This window comes from Seriola lalandi, unplaced genomic scaffold, assembly GCF_002814215.2.
Source record: "Seriola lalandi dorsalis isolate HSWRI2012SDOR001 ecotype SW California unplaced genomic scaffold, Sedor1 jcf7180002054692, whole genome shotgun sequence".
Taxonomy (NCBI): Eukaryota; Metazoa; Chordata; class Actinopteri; order Carangiformes; family Carangidae; genus Seriola; species Seriola lalandi.
This window is the reverse complement of record NW_019525245.1, coordinates 1,921,429-1,941,657: the sequence shown is the minus strand read 5'-3', so window position 1 is coordinate 1,941,657 and position 20,229 is coordinate 1,921,429. Positions and strand designations below refer to the sequence as shown.

The 20,229-nt window shown below is 39.0% G+C and overlaps 4 protein-coding genes across 5 annotated transcripts; 2 read left to right on the top strand and 2 right to left on the bottom strand.

Moving 5' to 3' along the window:
- The first annotated feature begins 429 nt into the window (after nt 1-429).
- Nucleotides 430-2,750, top strand: LOC111667714 (neuritin-like). The gene is made up of 3 exons (XM_023423475.1): nt 430-707; nt 1,621-1,774; nt 2,522-2,750. Exons 1-3 carry the CDS (start codon nt 656-658, stop codon nt 2,748-2,750), a joined length of 435 nt encoding a protein of 144 aa, XP_023279243.1. The 5' UTR covers nt 430-655.
- A 3,954-nt stretch (nt 2,751-6,704) lies between these two features.
- Nucleotides 6,705-12,022, bottom strand: sys1 (SYS1 golgi trafficking protein). The gene is made up of 4 exons (XM_023423602.2): nt 11,879-12,022; nt 10,113-10,375; nt 9,965-10,032; nt 6,705-9,629 (listed from the first exon to the last, which is right to left on the bottom strand). The coding sequence occupies exons 2-4, from the start codon at nt 10,272-10,274 to the stop codon at nt 9,389-9,391; spliced, it is 471 nt and encodes a 156-aa protein (XP_023279370.1). The 5' UTR covers nt 10,275-10,375; nt 11,879-12,022; the 3' UTR covers nt 6,705-9,388.
- A 313-nt stretch (nt 12,023-12,335) lies between these two features.
- On the top strand, nt 12,336-18,715 carry LOC111667779 (bile acid-CoA:amino acid N-acyltransferase-like). 2 transcript variants are annotated; one of them, XM_023423586.2, is made up of 13 exons: nt 12,336-12,506; nt 12,738-12,768; nt 14,182-14,309; nt 15,274-15,483; nt 15,749-15,848; nt 16,104-16,294; nt 16,410-16,585; nt 16,690-16,806; nt 16,979-17,064; nt 17,509-17,602; nt 17,749-17,829; nt 17,922-18,057; nt 18,201-18,715. In XM_023423586.2, exons 3-13 carry the CDS (start codon nt 14,201-14,203, stop codon nt 18,299-18,301), a joined length of 1,401 nt encoding a protein of 466 aa, XP_023279354.1. In that variant the 5' UTR covers nt 12,336-12,506; nt 12,738-12,768; nt 14,182-14,200; the 3' UTR covers nt 18,302-18,715. The 2 variants fall into 2 exon arrangements, with proteins under 2 accessions (XP_023279354.1, XP_023279355.1); XM_023423587.2 differs by lacking the exon at nt 12,738-12,768.
- LOC111667786 (protein S100-B-like) lies at nt 18,559-19,948 on the bottom strand. The gene is made up of 3 exons (XM_023423603.1): nt 19,857-19,948; nt 19,467-19,610; nt 18,559-18,921 (listed from the first exon to the last, which is right to left on the bottom strand). The coding sequence occupies exons 1-3, from the start codon at nt 19,872-19,874 to the stop codon at nt 18,769-18,771; spliced, it is 315 nt and encodes a 104-aa protein (XP_023279371.1). The 5' UTR covers nt 19,875-19,948; the 3' UTR covers nt 18,559-18,768.
- Between the last annotated feature and the right edge of the window lie 281 nt (nt 19,949-20,229).

Sequence of the window (20,229 nt, the reverse complement as noted above, 5' to 3'; positions counted from 1 at the left end):
TTCAGCACATACATTGAGAAGTAAGAGACAGCTTGTGTCCAGCAGTTAAACTTTTGAATTATAGTTGCATATTCATATATTATGATTTTTTTTAATGAGGGAGCTGCAGAAGTTTTACATTTTAATAATAAGTTTAAAAAAAAAAAAGATAGTTAGACACAAATGATCCTTTTCTAACTAAAACCAAATGGGATAGCGGTAGCTTCATGATTCATGTGTGAATATAAATATAACTTACTGTAAGAATAAAATGGAGATCCTGCAAAGAGACAGCATGGGAAATGAAAAAAATAAAAATAAAAACGTGACTGACTGGAGGCAAGCAGGCACACTTTGAGAGACCTCCCTGTGTTGTGTGAGTGTTGCAGGAGGGTTGCACGGCGGTTCCTGCTCGGGGAGGTAGGAGCTGTCCGGTGCTGAGGGGGGAAGATGAGCTCAGCGCGCGCGCCGGGGGGCAGGTAACGTCAGCAGTCGGCCGGAGCAGGGAAAGACTGAGCATACACACCCACCAAGTGTTTATCGCCGGTTAATCACCGAAACACATTAAGCATGGGCAGCTAATCAGCTCCGTGTGACTCAGCGCCGCTTTTCCATTCCGATCCACGAGTCCCTCGGCAGCATCCCGCGCCCTCCGCTTGGCTTGAAATGGGATGATATGGGATTTTTCATGTCGACGAAGATCGGGGGGATTCTTGCGTTTGCCTTGGGTAAGTGCTCCTCCGTGGTTTCGTTTGGGCTGCGAGCCCCTCTGGATGGTCTGACAGGGAAAACTGCCTTATATCGTTTTATCTCCCTGCATCAGAAATGTCACTGCTGTAATTGTTATCTGCATTCATCTCCATCAGTTTTGCATGATGGTTATGAGATCTGTGCCGTGGCCAGCTGCTTCTAGTATATACCCAGCGACCATAGATACTGAGTGTCTATACTTAGGTGATAGTGTGCAAGCTTTTAGACATGCAACATTCAAAAATAAAACCCCTCAAATAGATTTTTCTTTCCTTATATGTCACTTTTACGAATATTTTGAGCTTTTATTTTTGCCTTGTCCTTTTGTAAATTGTTCTGTTGTGGACATGTTTTAGCATTTAATTTGCAAATAGCTCTGATTAGAACATTGCACTCCATGTGAAAGAAATGTATGAGCTGCAGTGGTCAGGACTATTCTCTGTGGTAACATCTGCTTCACAGCCAGCCGCCCACTGACATCTGTGAAGTTCAGATGCAAAATCTTACATTTACATATGAAAATGGATGTTAAAAATACTTACATGTATTTATGCAATATAAAAAAAAAAAGAAAGAAATTGAATGGAAAATAAGTTTTGTGCATGATCATGAGCAGTGTTTGAGGGTACTGTTGGAAGTGTGGAGATGGTAAAGGAAGAGAAATCAGATTCAAACTATTTCAAACATAGGAATACTTACAAAAGGCCAGAAATCCTAAACAGGACTTTACAGAATGAAAGCAACTACTTTTGATAACTTTTCTTGCACATTTGTAAGTGGACGTACTGATGCTACTGATTCTTCTTTCAAACTTGAAAGAAAATGAAGGGCCAAACATTACTGGTTCACAAAGTCTGGTCAAATTAGCATTGACTTGTGTCTGTGTTGCAGTATTCCTGTCCCTCACAGTGTCAGGAGACTCAGCAGATGTGAAGTGTGAGAACATTTATAAGGACTTTTCTGATTGTGTCCTGGAGCTGGGAGAGAGCATGGACAACTATCAGGAGAACGTGACCAGTGAGAGGGGAGTGGCAGCCGTGTGCAGGTAAGAATAACTCTACCAATAAGAGAGTGTGTGTGAACAGCATGCAGCACCCATTTGAACACACAGGGCATCGCTCTTATAAACACCAAATTCAGTCTGTAGGATTTTATTTGAACCAAACACTGTGCACTGTCAAAGAGGGTAAAAACTGCCATGACAGGTTGGAATAAAAAAAAAAAAAGACTGATCTATAGCACTGTGCATAAAATTGTCCCTCAGTTCAATTTGTAGGAAATAGTGCATGATTGAGTGGAAAAATATAGACGGATACAGTATGAAATCTGCAACTCCTGACAAAATATGGAGAGAAAATGAGAAGATGCTATAATCTCAGAGGGAGAATGGAGAAATGAATGGTGCTGAGACACTGAGCCATTGTACTAAATAATTTATGACTTCGCTGCAGCAGTAATGAAATTCCAGGGACGTTTTTTGTCATTGTTACTGCACGCACTCTACAACCCCAGTACAGTATATTGAAGACAAAGATTTACACAAAAACCTTCTGTTGAAAATTGCCCGCTTGCAATATCATCTGTGATATTGTTTCACTCTCTGATGCAGTTGCCATGGCAATTAAAGCTCAGTTTGACTTACTTGAAGCCATCATAGCCATCTGAGCGATAGATTATTGGCAAACAAATTAATCCATGACAGCCATTGCACGTCTGCATGCTGTAGCCGGGATGAATTCTGAGTGAAATGGCAGACGCAACGTTGATCTGATGATCCTTTGTTTGCCACCAGCCACTGGGAAGCTTTCCACACATGTGCCCTCACAGCCCTGTCCGACTGTCAGGAGGAAGTCAGCTCCATCTGGGAGACGCTGAGGCAGGACTCCAGGAAGATGCGCTTCCAGGGAAGTCTGTTCGACCTGTGCAGCCCCAGCTCCGCTCCCAGCATAAGTTCACGTCTCGCTGCACTTACCCTGCCACTGATGCTGATCATGACTGGGCCCAACTGGTCCTCTGTATAGATGGGGTAACGGTGGGGGTGGGGGGGTGGGGGGGTTGAGAGTGAGGAGATGGGAGAGGTAAGGAGGGCCTCACATTCCCCAGGGTTCAGTCCTCCTGAGTTCAAACTTAAAGCCAAGGATTTAAGAGAGACAAATGTTTTAATAAGGATTATTTTGACACAGAGCCACGGATGCCTGTGGCAAGCCAATCAATATTTGCTGTGATGAATAATGTTTGAAATCCTCTCAAATACTTCAGCTTGATCTTCCCTTATGTCTAAAAACTGGTGGAGTAGTGAAGAAAATGACATTTCTGCCAACTTATCAGTCCAGGCAGACTAAAGCAAACACTCCAAGTATTCTAATGATTTCAGATACAATGTGACCAGAGTCAGATCAGTGACTCCTGTTGCTCTGGGTTACCACTAAACAAGGGGTGGACACAATACTGTGAATACCTAATGTAAAACCCACCTGCAACGAATACTCTTTTTTTTAGTTTTATAGAGATATAAGTCTGTTGACAATTACTATATTCAGTTTTCAACTCTGAGGTCATTTCTAAAGCAGTATTTGCAGAGCACTGGTTTTCATTATATTACAGTAATGTGTTCCTGTTATTGTGTCCACTCCCTGCACCATTTATTGTATGCTTTTATCATGATAGTTAAAGGAATAGTTCAGCATTTTGGGAGTCAGATGAGAAGATCGATAACACTATCATGTTTGTACGGTAATTATGAAGCCATCGCCAGCAGCCATTCAGCTTAGTTTTGCACATGGCTGCTCCCAACCAAGAAATTGTTCAGCACACAACTTGTTTTTGAGCTTTTGCATATATTCAACAAATGATATATACAATGTTAATTGGAGAGCTTTAGAGGCACGGGTAGGTTGATTTTGTTACTTTTGGACAAAGGTAGCCTAGCTGTTTTCAAGTCTTGTGCAAAGCTAAGCTAACCAGGCACTGGCTGTTTCGTATTTAGTGCAGACATGAGAGTCTTATCAATTGTCATACCTAATTCTCTGCAAGGAAGCAAATGACATATTTCTTAAAATTACTGTAATAAAGAGTTACCTTACTCTACTGTACATTAGCACTACAACAAAAGTTTTAATCTTCGTTGAATTTCATGATAGTATTAGCTTCCACATTACAGGAGAAGATTTAAAGGGGTATTTCACCAAAAATAACAGCAATATTTTAGTAAATCTTAGCTCTTAGTCATTACAAATCTATTTGAATTAGTTGTCAACTTACTGATCAATGAACCAACCTAAAGACCAAACCAGACATTAATCTTATGGAACTAATGACACCAAAGCTAGCAACAGTTCAGATACACTTTAGGTGAAATGCACCTTTAACCTGTTTCAAATTGTAGTAAATGTTTGTGTAAGTGACAATCAAGCCACTTGTATGAAACCTTTGACCCCTTTTCCCCTACAACATTTCAGCCCACCGTGGCTGATGTTGCACGGCTGCTATAAAGACACCAAAAACAGACATCTGACACCTGGCATCACATGTTCACTCCTCCAGCTCCTCTCTCGCTCTCTCAGAGCCTCGCCCCACTCTTTGGTTCAATCTTCACTCAATCATCAGACTTCTGACCCATTGATGTATCTGAAAAAAAAAAGAAATCTAGAGCGTGAATGTTCAGTGTTGTCTCATAAATTTTTGTTACATGTTTTGTGTGAAAGTGCTCTACTGTAGTAAACGCAATATAACTAGAACTTTACTTCTTTCTCAAAGTACTGCAAAAACACAGTAGTTTATGCAGTACACAGAGACTACACAGGGATAGATTCTATCACAGAGATTAGATTTTCAAAGACAATAATTCAGCCAGAAGTATAATGAAAATTCCCCAAATTATCATATTTTAATACTCATACAGAGATTTTATTAAACTTTAAAAACCTATAATTAATGTCTAATAAAGTTAAAATATATGCAATAAAAAACGAACTGGTATAATACAAAACAATTGCTTTCCATATATCATCCATATAATTTATTTTTTATTAATTATATTTCAATTACAGGTCTACCAATTAATGCATTGCATAATTATGTTATCAAACAAAATACAGATTCCAAACTCTGCTACTCCATTTATCTGTTTCATGCTTTTAATTGGTGTATTTTGGAGAAACTCAGGCTTGATTTTACAGCACACCCATAAATTTCAAAAGCTGTTAATAGAAAGAAAAGTATAGTGAATCTCATCGACAGAAAACAGCTAATGGTTACTACAGTTTGTAGCAAAATTGGCATCATTTCCACTCAGTCAGCTCATTTAGCAAATATACCATATAAATTATCATTACTTGTAATGGTGTTTTAATCACTTTGAAATAATTTTTTTTTTTTTACAAGACTAGGTCAAAACCTTGTTCGTGCCTGGACTGTGTATTGTCAACGAGCGAACTGGAGGACATATTTGAAAACTGTTGTTGAATCGCTGTTAACAATTGACTTCATCACATCACGTGTTTGCATTCTCCCTAGTGTCACAGGTTTCACTTCTTTATCTGTTTGCTTCTCCTTTACTCTCTTTGCTCACACATATACAGTATTTCAATACAGTTGAATTCCCATTAAAGCTTTTCTCATTCACATGTTTTTCTGTTTCTGTTGTCAGACAAAGGAACAAGTTTGAAATAGTGACTGAAACACAGCCCATCAAGGCTGCATGTTAACCAGCAGTCACTTCCAAGCAGCGGCTACTTGTAAAATGATCGCTCAAAGAAAAAGTTAGAAGCGACAGAATATCTTTCCTATTTTGTCTCTGAAACATCACACAGACTCTATCTGCGATCCACAACTGTTTTCAACTACTGTATTTCCTCAAAAAGTGACTGGGGAACCAGGGCAGCAAGGTGACCACCCATAACAAGGTGTAGCCCACAGTTGGCACCAATACACTTGGTTTATACACAGTCTTGTTTGAAAAAAAGTCTCTAAATCTTGCAAAAAATGCGCTACATTGGGAACACCTCAGGCTGTAAACGCCCCCCTAAAAGAAACTGTTTGTGCCAATTCATTTTGAAAGAGCAACAGCCGATGGGGAAACTCCAACTCACTTCACATGGCAATCACTTGCCCAATGGAAACATGATCAGTCAGTCACATTCACAATTTTTAGTGTGACATCTCTAATTTTATGGCAATAGACACTGAGATTCATAGAAAATTAAAAATGATTGAGCAATAGCATTGATTTTTGTTTTTTTTCCAAAACTATGTTACCATTTCTACATTTCCTTTAATTATTATGGTCTTAACAGGCATCATCAATATATGGGTGATTTCTGTGGTCCTGAATATTTTCCTCATTTATTCTTTATCACAAATGCATGACAATTTTTGTGGCAGTCTGTTGATTTTAACTTGGACAAAGCGTACAGTGGTATTGACCTGTGCATGAAGTTTCACTTGCTCTTCAATGTATCAGCATCATTTCTTATGCAGTTTCATTAGCCACCCATCCCCCACTGCATTAGCATGTTTGTTCTAGTTGTTTCAATTTATTTCATGTTTCACAAGTGGTAGCATCATGTCATCCATTGTGTGTCTGGTGGTGAGAATACAAAACCAGTTGTGGTGTCCTCCAAGCATGAGCAATATGTACGGTCACTTCTTTAAAAGAGGACTCTTATATCCTCATATGCTGTTGAAGAAAGCATGACAATGACTGTGTTATCATGAGCATTATACCATAAAAAATAACCCTAATGTCAGTTTAAACATGGAAAGAACTTCTGAATGTAAAAACAAGTTCAGTATCCATGTGAGTTTTTCAGTTTACTGATAGAAAAGCACACTATTTACAAGACTGTATAAAGCAATATATGGCAAAGTAATGTGTTTGTAATAATAAAGCACCATGTTTAAAATATGTGTGTGTATGTGTGTGTGTGCATCACCTTCAGCAAAATACTGGATAGCAATGATCTTAAAACAGAAAGTGGTAAAACAGTGGAGCGTTTAATTGATGCAGTAAGCCCTCTGCTGTACAATTCATCTACTACTGACTTTCTGTTTTTAGTCCTCCCTGAAGCAAAGTGTTGGTAATGAGGATCGCAACCAGCATTTTTCAGCTCGTTAGTGCTCTCCCATCTGCTTCTTTCCACCTGGACACTTCCAGCACAGGAAATGGAGGGAGAAAATGAGAGATCAGGGCCCAGGGTGGAAAACCTTAGGAGAACTACAGACACGATCAGGGGTGTGCCCCTCATTAGAGGATCCATCTTTGACGTATAAAGCATAATGGCCTTTTTTTTTTTTCACGTACACTTTCATGACTGAGATCGTTTTTTCAATCAATCCAAACTGGTAGAGTTTTATTAAACAGCATATCTAGAGAAGTACTTGCATTGTGCCAAAAGTTCTCAATGCTGGTGTAAACACCCTATATTTAAATCTTCAGAGAAAAAAAAAAAAAGTACACTTTAACTGATGTTTCCACACTAGAAACAAGTCAGAGAATATAATTACATGAAGGGGAATAGGTCCATCTCTCGTGTTTTTTGTACAGTATTTAAATACATTATAAAAACAAAAGTTATGTTTAAGACTCAAAAGGTGGCATTGCATGTGAAAACGTCCAGTGCAGCCATTGTTGAGTTGAGTTTGAGTTGAGTTTGAACACAACTTAAAGGAATAGTTTGACATTTTGGGATTTGCGCCTATTGCTTTCTTGCTTAATGTTAGAAACAAAGATTGATACCGCTCATGTCTGTATGGGAAATACGAAGATAAACCCAGCAGAAGATTAGTTTGGCTTGGTACAACAACTGAAAACAGGGGGGAGGGCCTGTCTGGTTCGGTACAAAGGTAATGAAATCCACCTATCAGCACCTCTATAGCTCCTGAATTATTACTTAGTATATCTTGTCTGTTTAAGTCACACAAAAATCAAGGCGTCATATAAATAAGGTGTGTCATCACCATGACAGTTTTTGCACAGATTCAAGGATATTTGTCGTTTTTGCTATTGCTAGATAGCCAACATTGGCATTAACAGCTGTTTACTTACAAGTCTAGAAAAAACATGCTCACTTTTCGATACCGAGTCACTGTATCATCCAGTCCGACCTGAAGAAATAGGGCTCTTCTATTAGCAACACAACAATGGCTGAAGGTCTTGGCAAGACTGGTAAGTAAGCAGCGGTTAATGCTAACGTTGGCTACATAGCAATAGCAAAACTTAAAAATAGCTCCTTTAAACCAATGAGAAATACTGTTACACAGTGAGATTCAGAGATGCTGGTAGAGGGATTGTGTTTACCTTTAAGCAGAGCCAGGCAAGCCATTTCCCCTGTTTCCAGTGTTTGGAAAACTAAGCTAACCAGCTTCACATTTACTGTACAGACATGAGCGTGGTATCAATCCTCTCATCTAACTCTCTGCACCAAAGCGCATTTCCCAAAATGTCAACTAGTCCTTTAAATATCAGCCCGTGCACCATAATAATGGACTTAAACTACACTTTAGAAACCTGATTTCAAAACAAGACACTTTATATTCCACACTATCACCACACAGAATGTAAGGATATGAGCATGTGTTACAGTTGCTGTAATAATAAGCAGTCAATTTAGACAGTGTTTCAAAAGCCGTCGCTAAATGATAGAGCTGACATTGTTCCAGAAACCTTCAGTTCTGCACATTTTGAGGACTTTTCATGTAACGTCCCCACAAACAGTGACAGTCCTTTTAGAAACAAAGACACAGCCTGCTGTCAGAACACAGCTGGTGGCTGACAGACTGTCCCCAAAGTGGCCACCTTGTCTGCATAGTACATCATGGCATAAAGAGAGGGAAACAAACAACACTAGCTGTGCAAACTGCTGTACAAGCTTGACAAGGAAGGCCTAGAATGAGCAGTATGAGGTTAAATGTACAAACTTAATCCCGAGAGGTAAAAAATAAGCCTGATTTCAAACCTCTGACAGATTCTGTGTTGAGATTATAAAGCAGAAAACTCCCTTCTACATTTGAGTTTACACGACGACTGGCTAGTGTATATCAGAAAACTACAGGAAGCCTTTTTGAACACTGAACCTGTTATCCAACAGCTGTAACTGGAACATTTTAAATTGTTAAACCAAAATATCCTTTAACACGATGGTCATGATGTTTGTTTGCCAACCCAGCAACTCAACACAATGCACGGACAGAGAAAAAATGTCTCGCTTTCATATTTGCTGCATCTTAAGTTTCAACTTGTCACTTTCTATGGGTGTAAAAAAGAAAAAAATACTGTAAATCTTAAAATACTTTAAAATGAGGGAATGAGATGCTCATGTTAATATGCTGAATTTCAACAGGAAGAAATGAATTACTAAGAAAAAAAATTGTATCTATAGTCATTAGTTTCAGAGAAAGGTGTAAACTGACATCAGCTTTTCATGAGCATTACAATATGTATCTTAATATGCTAACACTGTCCAACATTTAAAGGACAGCTATGAATAAATAAATCAGTTCATTTGATGTATCACTTTCAGAGGAGATGCATGACAATTCGACATCTATGCCGATGGAGGTTCATGTTCCATTTCTTTTACCAACAGTGGAAAAACCTCCCCTGAGCGAGTTCCTCGAGGATTAACCGTCCATAGACTCTCAGTGTGGTGTCGACAAAAATTCACAGATTAGATTTAGGTCCACTATTGACTGGAATGGCCCTGAGCTCAGTCCGCATGCACAAGTACTCTCCAATAACAGCCATCAAGGCCATGCATGCTACATTGACGAGCCACCAGGACAGGGCAGCTGGGAGATGAGCGTTATAGATCCAGCAGCCGATCATGTGGAAGAAGTGCACAGTGACTGTGAAGTCTAGACACTGTTTCCCTCGACGGATGAAGAACCACAGACCAAGGGCGCTACAGGAACAATGAAACATGTTACCAGCCATGCTCATTTATGTTGCAGAAAAGATTATTGGAAACAAAGGTGATTTACTTAAGATGGAAAAGTTCAAATCTTGCCACACAACAAATCTATCATTTTTATTTTCATCCTATGTAAATAAATGGTATTTTCAACAGTGTTTACTTCTGTTGGTGTAATTACTTCAGTTGAGCAGATCCGAATAAATCCATAGTTCCCTTTCAAATGTTTGTATCATGATATGCATGGACAACAGCATTTCAGTAATACATGTTATAGCTCCCGTCTCTTTGGATGTACAAAGGAAAAAACTGAAGAAATGACTTACCAGGTGAGAGAGTTCAAGATGAATGCCATCATTGAGAGCCTTCCTTGCATTGTTGCAAAGCCAAGTGCCTGAAACAGCAGAGCAAAGATTTAAATACCGTTTAAGCACTGTACAACAGGTTCCACAGAGAGAATATCTTATAACTTACTTCATAGCTGAAGATCTGGTCCAGTGACCGACTAGTTTGCACCAGACTGTCCACTCCAGCCAACCACAGGCCCAAGAAGCTGTAGTAGATGCACTGCATCAACACAATCTGAGAAATAATGAGGACCGGGTCCCAAATGTAGCTACGGAAGTGACTGGCCATTGCGGACTGAGGTTACACGTACAGGCCCAAAGGATGTTAACAGCTGGCCCCAAATGTTACCAGCCAGCCCATCCAGTGTGACCTCCGTGTGGTCTCAAATTCTGAAACAAAAAAAGGTATTCAATGAAATACATTACCCAACAGCTTTATTACACAGAAATAGAGCAATTACTATAAGATCATTGCTATTCCACTAACGAAGCCAACTGTTTTGCTGTGAAGTACCTTGTAAACAGCTGTCTGTCAATCTTCAAAGACAAAACCAGAAACATTTATAGGTTAAAATCGATAAAAGCAACAACTCTGGCATAGCATAAGTTTGAGGTTGTTTTTTGAACTATCAACGAAAGTTAAATGCAGGCGCTCACAAAATTAATCATTGGAAATAACATGAGTAAAATGTAACAACCTCCGTTAGCTTATAATTAATGAGTAATACTTTAAATTATTAAAACATTCTTTCTTGACGTATCTGGTGTGAAAAGAACCTGTGATTAGTTTACGCAGTACAAACAGTCATTATTTACCCTTTCCTCACTGAGTCATCAACTATCAATCACTGCCAATAGCCCAGAAATATAATCAATACAATCCTGTCCCTTTTATGTTTTATGTATCAAATTTAAACTTTGAACAAAACTGCACTCTGTGGGGCATTTTAGTGGAAAAATCAACTTATCTGTACTTTCTGGCAAACAAACCATGTAATGGAAACACTGTTTCTAAATTACCTCAAGACTAGTTGAACTTCTGTAGGTGAAGTAATTTCTTATCGGCTGATTTACAGCACTATATAAATATTTTAGGCTCTTTGAATATTTAGATCCCTATAAATCCTGCTACACCATCAAAGAGGCGTCTGATTTGACCCAAATTCAGTCAGCAGCATGACAACAACCCCAAACACACAGCCACAGTCATAAAGATCTATCCTCAGAGGCGAGAAGCACAGGGAGGACTGCAGCAGATGTCTGTCCCCTACAGAGCCCTGATCTCAGCATCATGAAGTCAGTCTGGGATTTACACGAAGAGACAGAAGACACAGAGCCAGTATAAATCCACAGAAGAACCATGCACTGTGCACAGATGTACCTAGGAGACCTGGTCCTGTTTTAAAAGCCAAGCGTGGTCACACATGTTGATCTTGAAGATAGACAACAGTAAAACTTGATGGTTTTCTCAATAAATTAACAGCCATAGCTAATGTTAATGAGCCACTTCAGCAACAGTTCGTGATTCAACGCTGTTATAACTGAGGACAGTTCATTATATTTAATTCAATTTAACTTCAGGAGCAGACTAACCGAGCATACAGCTTCGCTCAGTCATCCAACACACAACAACGATTAGCCAAAGCTAACATTAACCAGGTGCGCCGTGTTAGCTTTGTTACGTGGCTGCTTAGATCACACAACCCCGCAATGACGTTCAATTCAAATAAACATAAAATCCTAGTGAACACAAGCATTTACCCATGGGTGTGAACAATACTTGTTTAACTAAGTTAGCGATAAAAACAACACGAATGATGACCAACAGGTTACAGCACGCTAGCGTGGCTGTTTTCTCTCGGTGTACACAACACAGACACAGCTGATACTCACCTGACGACTGGACTACAGAGATTTCAAGGTGCCGCATTAGCGAAAATCCGCTCGTTTTCTCACAGTTTTCAAAACTACACTGCTATCACACTGGGCCTTGTTGTTATCGACTGGCTAACCCTTGTTCACAACACGGAAGTCACGGCGGTGCACCCGGAAAGAAACCCTAACAACTAACGTATGTATTTTCAATGTAAAATACCATGGATGTATCCGTACTAGTTTTCCTGTTAAATCGCTTCTCTGCAAACATCCAAGGGGGAGAATATCTCATGATTAATTATATCATACCTAAATACATTTATGCTGTTCATGATACAATTGCTGTTCTTTCATCTTGAAACAAGTAAATACATTTTTTCTTTTTATGCACGAACAACACTTATTTTGAAATTCTTTTCCATTTACCTTCCAAGTGGTAGTTTTAAAATAGCTTTTATACAACAATTTTGTAAACAAATAAACACATTAAATTGAAGTGAAAAAAGTATAAAGCTAGACATAAGAGGACTCTTTAGGAATCTGTTGCTTACAGTTGTTTTACCTAGTGGAAAAGCTCAGCGTCATCCAAACGACACCGGGTCGCCCCGTTTTTCTCTCCAGCATAAACTTCCTCTACATTCTTGAGGTAAAATAACCAAAGATAACTTTGTAAATATGAACCAAACTTTCAGACTTAACGATTCTCTGTATATGAAAACAGAAAAATATGGACGTTGCCCTTTTCTTTCATAAATAAACGTCAGATAATTCCTCAAATTACTTATGAAATGAAAGTTTCTAGGGCTGCTATGGCTGGTGGTCAGTGTTGTCTTTTTAACCACAGACTAACACAGTTTGTTGTCTTCTCTCTGTGTAGGCCTGTACTCATATTTGGGCCTCAAACATAAGTGAGTTCATCCTATGGTTCATTGATATGTGGCTCGCACAAGAAGGACAGAGCTATTGGCCATACAGTAGTAAAGTTTGGGGGAAGAAAATTTCTGCTGACTGAAATATATATTGTTTTTTGTTGCTATTTTTAGTGAACTTTTAGTTTACTAATATTATCTATACCCATTATATTGTGCATCAAGATTAAAATTTTCGTTTTAAAAACTTTTTTATATATTCATAATATAATCTGGACTTTTGCTGCTGCACACAGATTTTAGGGTCAGAATATAACATCAACAGCATAAATCCATTTACCCAACCTGCCTTGTGTCAGCAGCCCAGGCTGCTGGTGGTGGTGTAATGATATGGGGAATATTTTATTGGCACATCAGGCTCCTTAATACCAGTTAATCATGTCTTAATGTCACCACCTATCTGAGTATTCTTACTGACCATCTGCATCCCTTCATGGCCACAATTTACCATCTTCTAATGGCTACTTCCATCATGATAATGCACCATGTCACAAAGCAAAAGTTGTCTCAAAAATTAGTTTCATGAACATGACAATGAGTGTACTTCAGTGGCCTCCCCAGTCACCAGATCTGAATCCAGTACAACACCTTTGAAATGTGGTAGAACAGAGCGATCGGCAGCATGAATGTGCAGCTGACAAATCTGCAGAAATGACGTGATGCGATCATGTCAACATGACCACAATCTTAAAGAAATGTTTCCAATATTTTGTTTAATCCATGCCAAAAAGAACTGAGAGCAAAGGGAAGCACTACCTAGTATTAGTATGGTGTTCCTAATAAAGTGCTCGGTGAATGTATATTACAGTAACAGCTGTAACAGCTGTGTAACATTTGGTAATACTTCTACTCCACTTCATTTCAGTGAAATATTGTACTTCTACTCCAATAGATTTATTTGATAACTTGGCAGATTAAGATTCTATATACAACATATGGTCAGTACATGAAATATGATTAAATGTTATTAAAAGAATATTATTATAAGTTAGATATTAGATAGTTTTGGTAATGAATCCAGAAGTCATTGTAAAACATAAATCTAATTTTAAAGGACATTAGCTATTTAAATTTGACAGGTTCAAACCTGCAGGCAAACTGACTGGAAAAATCCACATTTTTGAGGAAATAACTAGTCATAAAGCAACATCTACTTACTGTTTTCTAATACAATACTGGTCTGGGCTGTTATGTAGGACAAAGGCCAAATGTTAATTTGTAACAGAGGAGCGAGTCTTAGCCAGACAATCCTTGGCAGCAGAGTGTGCAGTTCACCCTTGGATCGGCTGTAAGGCTTAATATTTAACAGGGGCAGAACAACCATATGTCACTGAATACACGCGGAAGTCTTTTGTGTTTTAATGTTTGATCTTCACTCCTTTCTCTTCATAGACTAGACAGAAACAATGTGATGCTGCAAGCCCATATGAGTGTGACAACAATACAGCAGCTCACAGAAATTATGATAATACCATGCTTCAGTTTACACAGGAAACTGGCAAGTTTGCATCGTGCAGTGGGTAAGAATATTTATTGTTCTTTGTTGTGTTTTTCAAGGTATTTTTTCAGGTATTGGGAGAGCTTGTCTCTCAGTTAAACAGTAAATTGTACTTTGACCGTGAGTAAATCTTCTTCTAAATACAGCAGGTTTAGTGTTCTTATCTTAAAAGCCTGATTGTTATGTATGTGATAATCTGAGATATGCATTTTTTTTATGTAAAATAATCACAAAACATATTTTTTTAGAAATTATGCAAAACACAGCAGTGTTACTGTACTTGTCTCTAAATGTATTCCTGGCTATGTAGTTGACATGCTGCAAAGATATTCCCCTGCATTATTACAGCAATTCTTTTTGTCGACTGTCTTCTCCACCAAAGAGTTTAAGTTTCCTGCACAATTTCTCTCTATGTTTGTTTGTATATGAGCAGCTCAAAAACCTGTTGATAGATATCAGTAGAATGTAATAAAAAGTTAGGCCTTTGGCCAAGGAACAAGTGATTAGTTTCAGTTATGAAACCATTTTAAAGGCAAAATGCAAAAACTTCAAGATATAGTATCTTTAAAGTGGGTGAACGGATCCTTGAGCTAGACACGCAAAATAATTGGAAGTCAGTCTTCTACTTAGGATGTAGCTTGCTTTCGGCAACAGGTTCTGCCAAATATCTGCAAGGTTAAAAATTGTCCTCAGGTTCCATCATTGCTTTGGTGGAGTCACAGTATGTACTCGCTGAGTTTCGTAGCCCATGCGATAGAACTGCCATCATAAAAATATTTATAAAAGCACCATAGCAGTATTACAAGGTGCACAGGAGCTACCTTCAATAGAACTATAACAAATTATGTTATTTCTGTTGGATCTTTATCAGCTTTCTGAAACGTGACACAAATAATTTATACACTTGTACTCTCATCTACATCGCCCCTCTGTTTGTCTTTCGTAATACTCAATCGTTCAAAGGTATATTTTTCTACTGCCTGCAGGTGCAGTTCGGTGGAGGAGCAGCTATAGACCAGCCCCTTTGTTGACAGCTGCTCCTGCTCGTGCCCTCATAGATGAACAGATCAGCATTAAAGGGCGTTTCCTGCCCCCACACTGTCCGGTTACAGTGTGTGCACGAATGCACAGTGAGGATGATGACCTGTGGGAGGCATTCGCACATTATAATACAAATGCAGATGGAACTGTCAACTGTGAGTCACACTCAACTTTGCAATACAGTATATTCACTGTTGGATAATATATAATGCTTTTGTAACAATATAATTGCAAGAAACACAACATGTTAACACAACAACACAATTAGCGTGAGATTTAAACTGATATTTATTGCATTTTTTTGCACTTTTTTGCAAATAGTTTAGTCACATATTCTTTGGTCAACCACACTTTTAACCAGTGTTGATGATTACTTTTGTAGTAATCATCTACCCTCTCCGTGTTTTTCTCCCTTCAAAGTGACCAAGGATCATTCAGTTGGGGGTTCATATTTGGGCTGTGAGCCAATGGGACTCTTCTGGGGACTGCAGCCGGCTCCTGGAGCAAGAGAAGGTTTAAGGCAGGTGATAAAAACAATTAAAAAAAACGATAAAAAAGCTCACTGGGAGCAATAGAAACTGTCTGTGTTATCCAAACACATTTGCGATTTATGATCAGCCATAACCACTGACTGCTTCCCAGAAATGTAACTCCCCTCAGCCTCCACTCATATTAGAATTTGGGCTTTTTTATTACTCAGCTGCTGCAGCTTGTTATTGCTTCCATAAATGGTTAGAGGTTGAGTTTCCTCTCTAAGTTATACTCTTTTCCACAGATTGAGAAAAAAAAACGTGGAGATTCCATACGTAGTGCACATGTCATTACTGGAGGGGCATGTGTCGCCCGGTGAGGGACAGAGCACTGAGCTGGCTGCTGTAACCACTGAGCGCTGGTACACGGCACCGGGCGTAAAGAGAATAAAGATTCGGCAAAATGGAATTGTAGGGACGTTGTTCTTACCCCCTGGTGAGCACATGATATCAAGTATACAGTATGTAGAACCATTTTAAGAGTGTCACAGGAAGGTGGTGGATGGTAACTGTGTCCTCTGAACAGCGTCTACTGTACTGATTTCTTGCAGGTCCGGGCCCATTTCCAGCCATGTTGGACCTGTGGGGAATGGGTGGAGCGCTGGTCGAGTACCGCTCGGCCCTGTTTGCATCAAGAGGTTATGCCAGCTTGTCCATTGCCTACATAGGGCACAAAGAATTACCTGGCCCACAAAACCGCATCAATGTCGGGGCTTCATATTTCAATGTAGGATAATCATTGCAACATGTACACGTCCCAAAAAAGAACGAACAGATACTTTGATTATTTTGTAATTTCCTGAAAATTTCCCCCTTGTTCTGTCTGGACAGTCAGCCTTCGACCTACTTCGGGATCATCGTCAGGTCTGTGCCGACAGAGTTGGTATCATCGGTCTGTCATTTGGAGTTTACCTAGCTCTTCGAATTGCCACTGAGACTGGTGCCAAAGTACGTCAGAAAGTCCAGTGTCTGTTTCTCAATCTTCAGCTTGACCAATACATAGCTCCATGTACATGAAAAGTCACGTTTTTTTTTAAAGAGGAAAAAATAAAGATGCTAGTTGTTTAGCAGTATAAAATTAATTTGTATTTTTACTAAGTTGTTTTGTTCTCCTCTCCAGCCATCTTGTTTGATTTGTATCAACGGGCCAATAGGAAGTGCCATCAGGCTCTCAGATGCAGACGGCAGGACGGAAAACTTTGAAGGGTAAATTGTAATGACTGATAGGTTTTAGTATCATACCTCTATGATGAGTCTGTAGGCCTGAGTTCTGACTTTAGTCTTACAGATTAACAGTTCATTACCTCTGCCAAGGAGTTTATGTTTTCACCGGTGTTTTATTATTTGTCAGCAGGATTACGCAAAAAGTACAGAACATATTTGCACCAAACTTGGTGGAGCATGGGCCAGGGAAGAAACCATTGCAGTAGGGACGTTTTGATACTATCGTCTATATTTTACCTTGGCTGAGGTATGAACTCTACTGAGTGCCATTCTGATTATGAATTTAATTGTTTTAGTGATTGAGATCAAACACAAACTTCAGCAAAATTTGCAATTCTACATGTGGATCACAGAGATTATTTTCAGCAATTTCACTGAAGACTAAAGATTGAAAGATATAATGAGTTGTTTTCTCTTTTCTTTTAGACAACAGAAATATTGGACGTATAATGATCAAGGCCATGTCAGTTTCAGAGACATCTCCTTGCCTGCTAACCTTCCTCCTGAGAGTAAAGTGAAGGTGATTAACAGCCTCTCTGCCGCCTGATCCCCCGGCACCAACACACAAAGTCAGACATGCATTAAGAATGTCGAAGCAATGTGCTATTAATCATCAATGAATATCAATTTTGAAAACTCCGCTCCAGAGTAATTGTGTTTCTGCAGCTAGAGAACCTCGCCTGCCCATTAATGTACATAGTGGGAGAAGATGACCTGAGCGCTTCAAGCATAGAGAACGCAAACCTGGTAGATTGTCTCATTTTACTTTTTTTTTTTGAAGAAGAAGAATTAATTGGATATGTTTGTTATTTTTATAACATTGATTTATTGGTCATCAGATCGAGGAGACCCTGAGGGCTGCAGATAAATCCCAGCTTTTCACTCGTTTGTCCTACCCTGGTGCTGGTCACCTGATTGAACCACCTTACTCACCAAATTCAAGAATCTCATTATGGAGCGTCAAACCAAAAAAATGTGAGCTGCATTTTTCATTCAGCCAGATCTTATTTTGCCTATTTTATACTTGTCGTCATTTTAACTGTCAGACACTCGATTATAATATTAATATGTTACATATTCTTGTAATTCTGACATGTTTTTTATTTTATCTCCTGCAGTGATCACTCTGTGGGGAGGTCATCTCGCGCCCCACGCTGCTGCCCAGGAAGATGCCTGGAAGAAGATCCTCGATTTTATGGAAAACAATCTGAGAAGATGAACCTGTGGTGAAGTGGACTTGTCGATAGAAAGTACCTCGTCACGCATGTGTCTGTGAAAGGCTGCATGTAGCTGAGAGAGTTTTACATGCAGAGAACTGAGGGAGGAAAACAAACTTTTGCTGTCCTGTGGTGTGCAGCTCACTCAGATACGCTCACATTCAGCAGATTCTCCACAAGGGGGAGCTGCCATGCCAAAATACACCATCAACAGAGAAGGACACTCATCCCTGCTGCATTAAATTTATGGTTCTTCATGTGTTTCAGCATTTTTGCATTTTATTTTATGCAACAAATTTTATTACACTGAACAGAGGATATAATAACGATCAGCCATCAAAGTTGGTCTAAATCTACACAGATGTCCCGATGATGTGCACATCATTCAGTCCCACTTATAAATTTCAGACACTCTGTTCCTGTGCTCCTCGTGTTTTTTTTTTTAACGAGTAATTGGTATACATGCTAACTAAGTACCATGGGGATTGGGGATGAAGAGTTCATGGCAAGCTGAGGTGACCATGGCGATGAGGGTGATGAACTCTTTGAAGTCAATCTCCAGGTCTCCGTTCTGGTCGAGGTCCGCAAAGAGCTCATCCAGAGTTTCACTCTCTTGGATTTTCTGTTCAACAGAGAAAGTGGATGAAAGTAAATTTAACAAGACTAAAAAGGTTTGGGTTGAGGTGGTGATAGAGGAGTGTTGTTAGTTTATCCTCTGCACATTTGCCATAATCTCATATTTACCTGGTCAGCCTAGAAGCACTTGAACATGTGAATGCTGTGCTTGCATTACATTCAGTAAGTGTCTTAGGCTGATGCAAAGTGTAAAGTTAAGAATCATCATTTAGGGACGCTGAATGTCTCCGCCAGATTTCAAGTGAAAGCACTCAAGCCCTATATCACGATGTTTCACTCCAGACTGACAACCGACCGACTGACGGATGGATCTACCAACATCAATAAAACATCGCAGTTATTGTCCACACATCCGAGTATCTAATTTACACACATGTGAAGTGCAGCACGCTGTGGTCTCAAAAGTAGACATGAAAAAGGCACGTGCTGATAAAGAGTCCATTTTCTTAAAGTTGTTGAGATGACTTATTACACGCCTTATACTGTAGAGTGCGACCACTAACATGCACATTTTATAGCTACATAACTTACCATTATGAAATGACTCATCTCATTGTCGATAAGCGATTTAAGCTCAGCTTTCCTCAGCTTGCACTTGTGACCCGTGTATTTGTGGAAAACTCGGATAATATTGACCATGCCATTCTCCAGCTCAGACATACTCTTCTTTGAGGGCTACAACAAATGTTCCCAAAACACAATCATTACTCCCACATGAGGATCTTATAAGACAGATGATTATTTTTCTGCACATTTTTATACATAAATGATTAAAAATATATATATAAATATATTTAAATAATTTATACACATATATAACACATGAATTACTAATTTCTTGTATTTTCAACTTGGAGACTTTCAAATGTATGAAAATAAACTAAAAAATAAAATAAACCTCAAACATTTAGTCTTTCTTACCTTCATCTGAAAAAGCATCTATGTCTTCTAAGGATCCTAAGTGCGACTGATGGTTTATCTAGCACAGCCTCGCCCAGTTTACTGTGGACTGTATTGATCAACCACTTCCATTTACATCTGTCATGCGCTATCTGATGTACGACTAATGGATATCAGTGGTCAGAGATGTGACCAAAAACCATTTGCTTTCAAATGACTATGATCAAGTTTCTTCCTTTTGCCTCAACTAATATGGGCTCAGTTAAGACTAATATCTGAGCCTGTGAAACGATGTTCAGGAATAATTTCAAAGCCTATGGTTGTATGTCACCCTTTGATTAACCAGTTAAACGAATCTGCATGATTGCTAATTATATCAAAAGTTAAGGTTACA

Coding starts and splice junctions, on each gene's coding strand:
- LOC111667714 (XM_023423475.1), top strand. CDS start 656: ATGGGATTTTTCATGTCGACGAAGATCGGGGGGATTCTTGCGTTTGCC. Junction 708..1,620: donor GATTCTTGCGTTTGCCTTGG/GTAAGTGCTCCT, acceptor TCTGTGTTGCAG/TATTCCTGTCCCTCACAGTG. Junction 1,775..2,521: donor GGAGTGGCAGCCGTGTGCAG/GTAAGAATAACT, acceptor GTTTGCCACCAG/CCACTGGGAAGCTTTCCACA.
- sys1 (XM_023423602.2), bottom strand. CDS start 10,274: ATGGCCAGTCACTTCCGTAGCTACATTTGGGACCCGGTCCTCATTATT. Junction 10,033..10,112: donor ACCAGATCTTCAGCTATGAA/GTAAGTTATAAG, acceptor CTGCTGTTTCAG/GCACTTGGCTTTGCAACAAT. Junction 9,630..9,964: donor ATCTTGAACTCTCTCACCTG/GTAAGTCATTTC, acceptor TTGTTCCTGTAG/CGCCCTTGGTCTGTGGTTCT.
- LOC111667779 (XM_023423587.2), top strand. CDS start 14,201: ATGCTGCAAGCCCATATGAGTGTGACAACAATACAGCAGCTCACAGAA. Junction 14,310..15,273: donor AAGTTTGCATCGTGCAGTGG/GTAAGAATATTT, acceptor TACTGCCTGCAG/GTGCAGTTCGGTGGAGGAGC. Junction 17,830..17,921: donor GCATAGAGAACGCAAACCTG/GTAGATTGTCTC, acceptor ATTGGTCATCAG/ATCGAGGAGACCCTGAGGGC.
- LOC111667786 (XM_023423603.1), bottom strand. Junction 18,922..19,466: donor AGATGAGTCATTTCATAATG/GTAAGTTATGTA, acceptor TCTGTTGAACAG/AAAATCCAAGAGAGTGAAAC.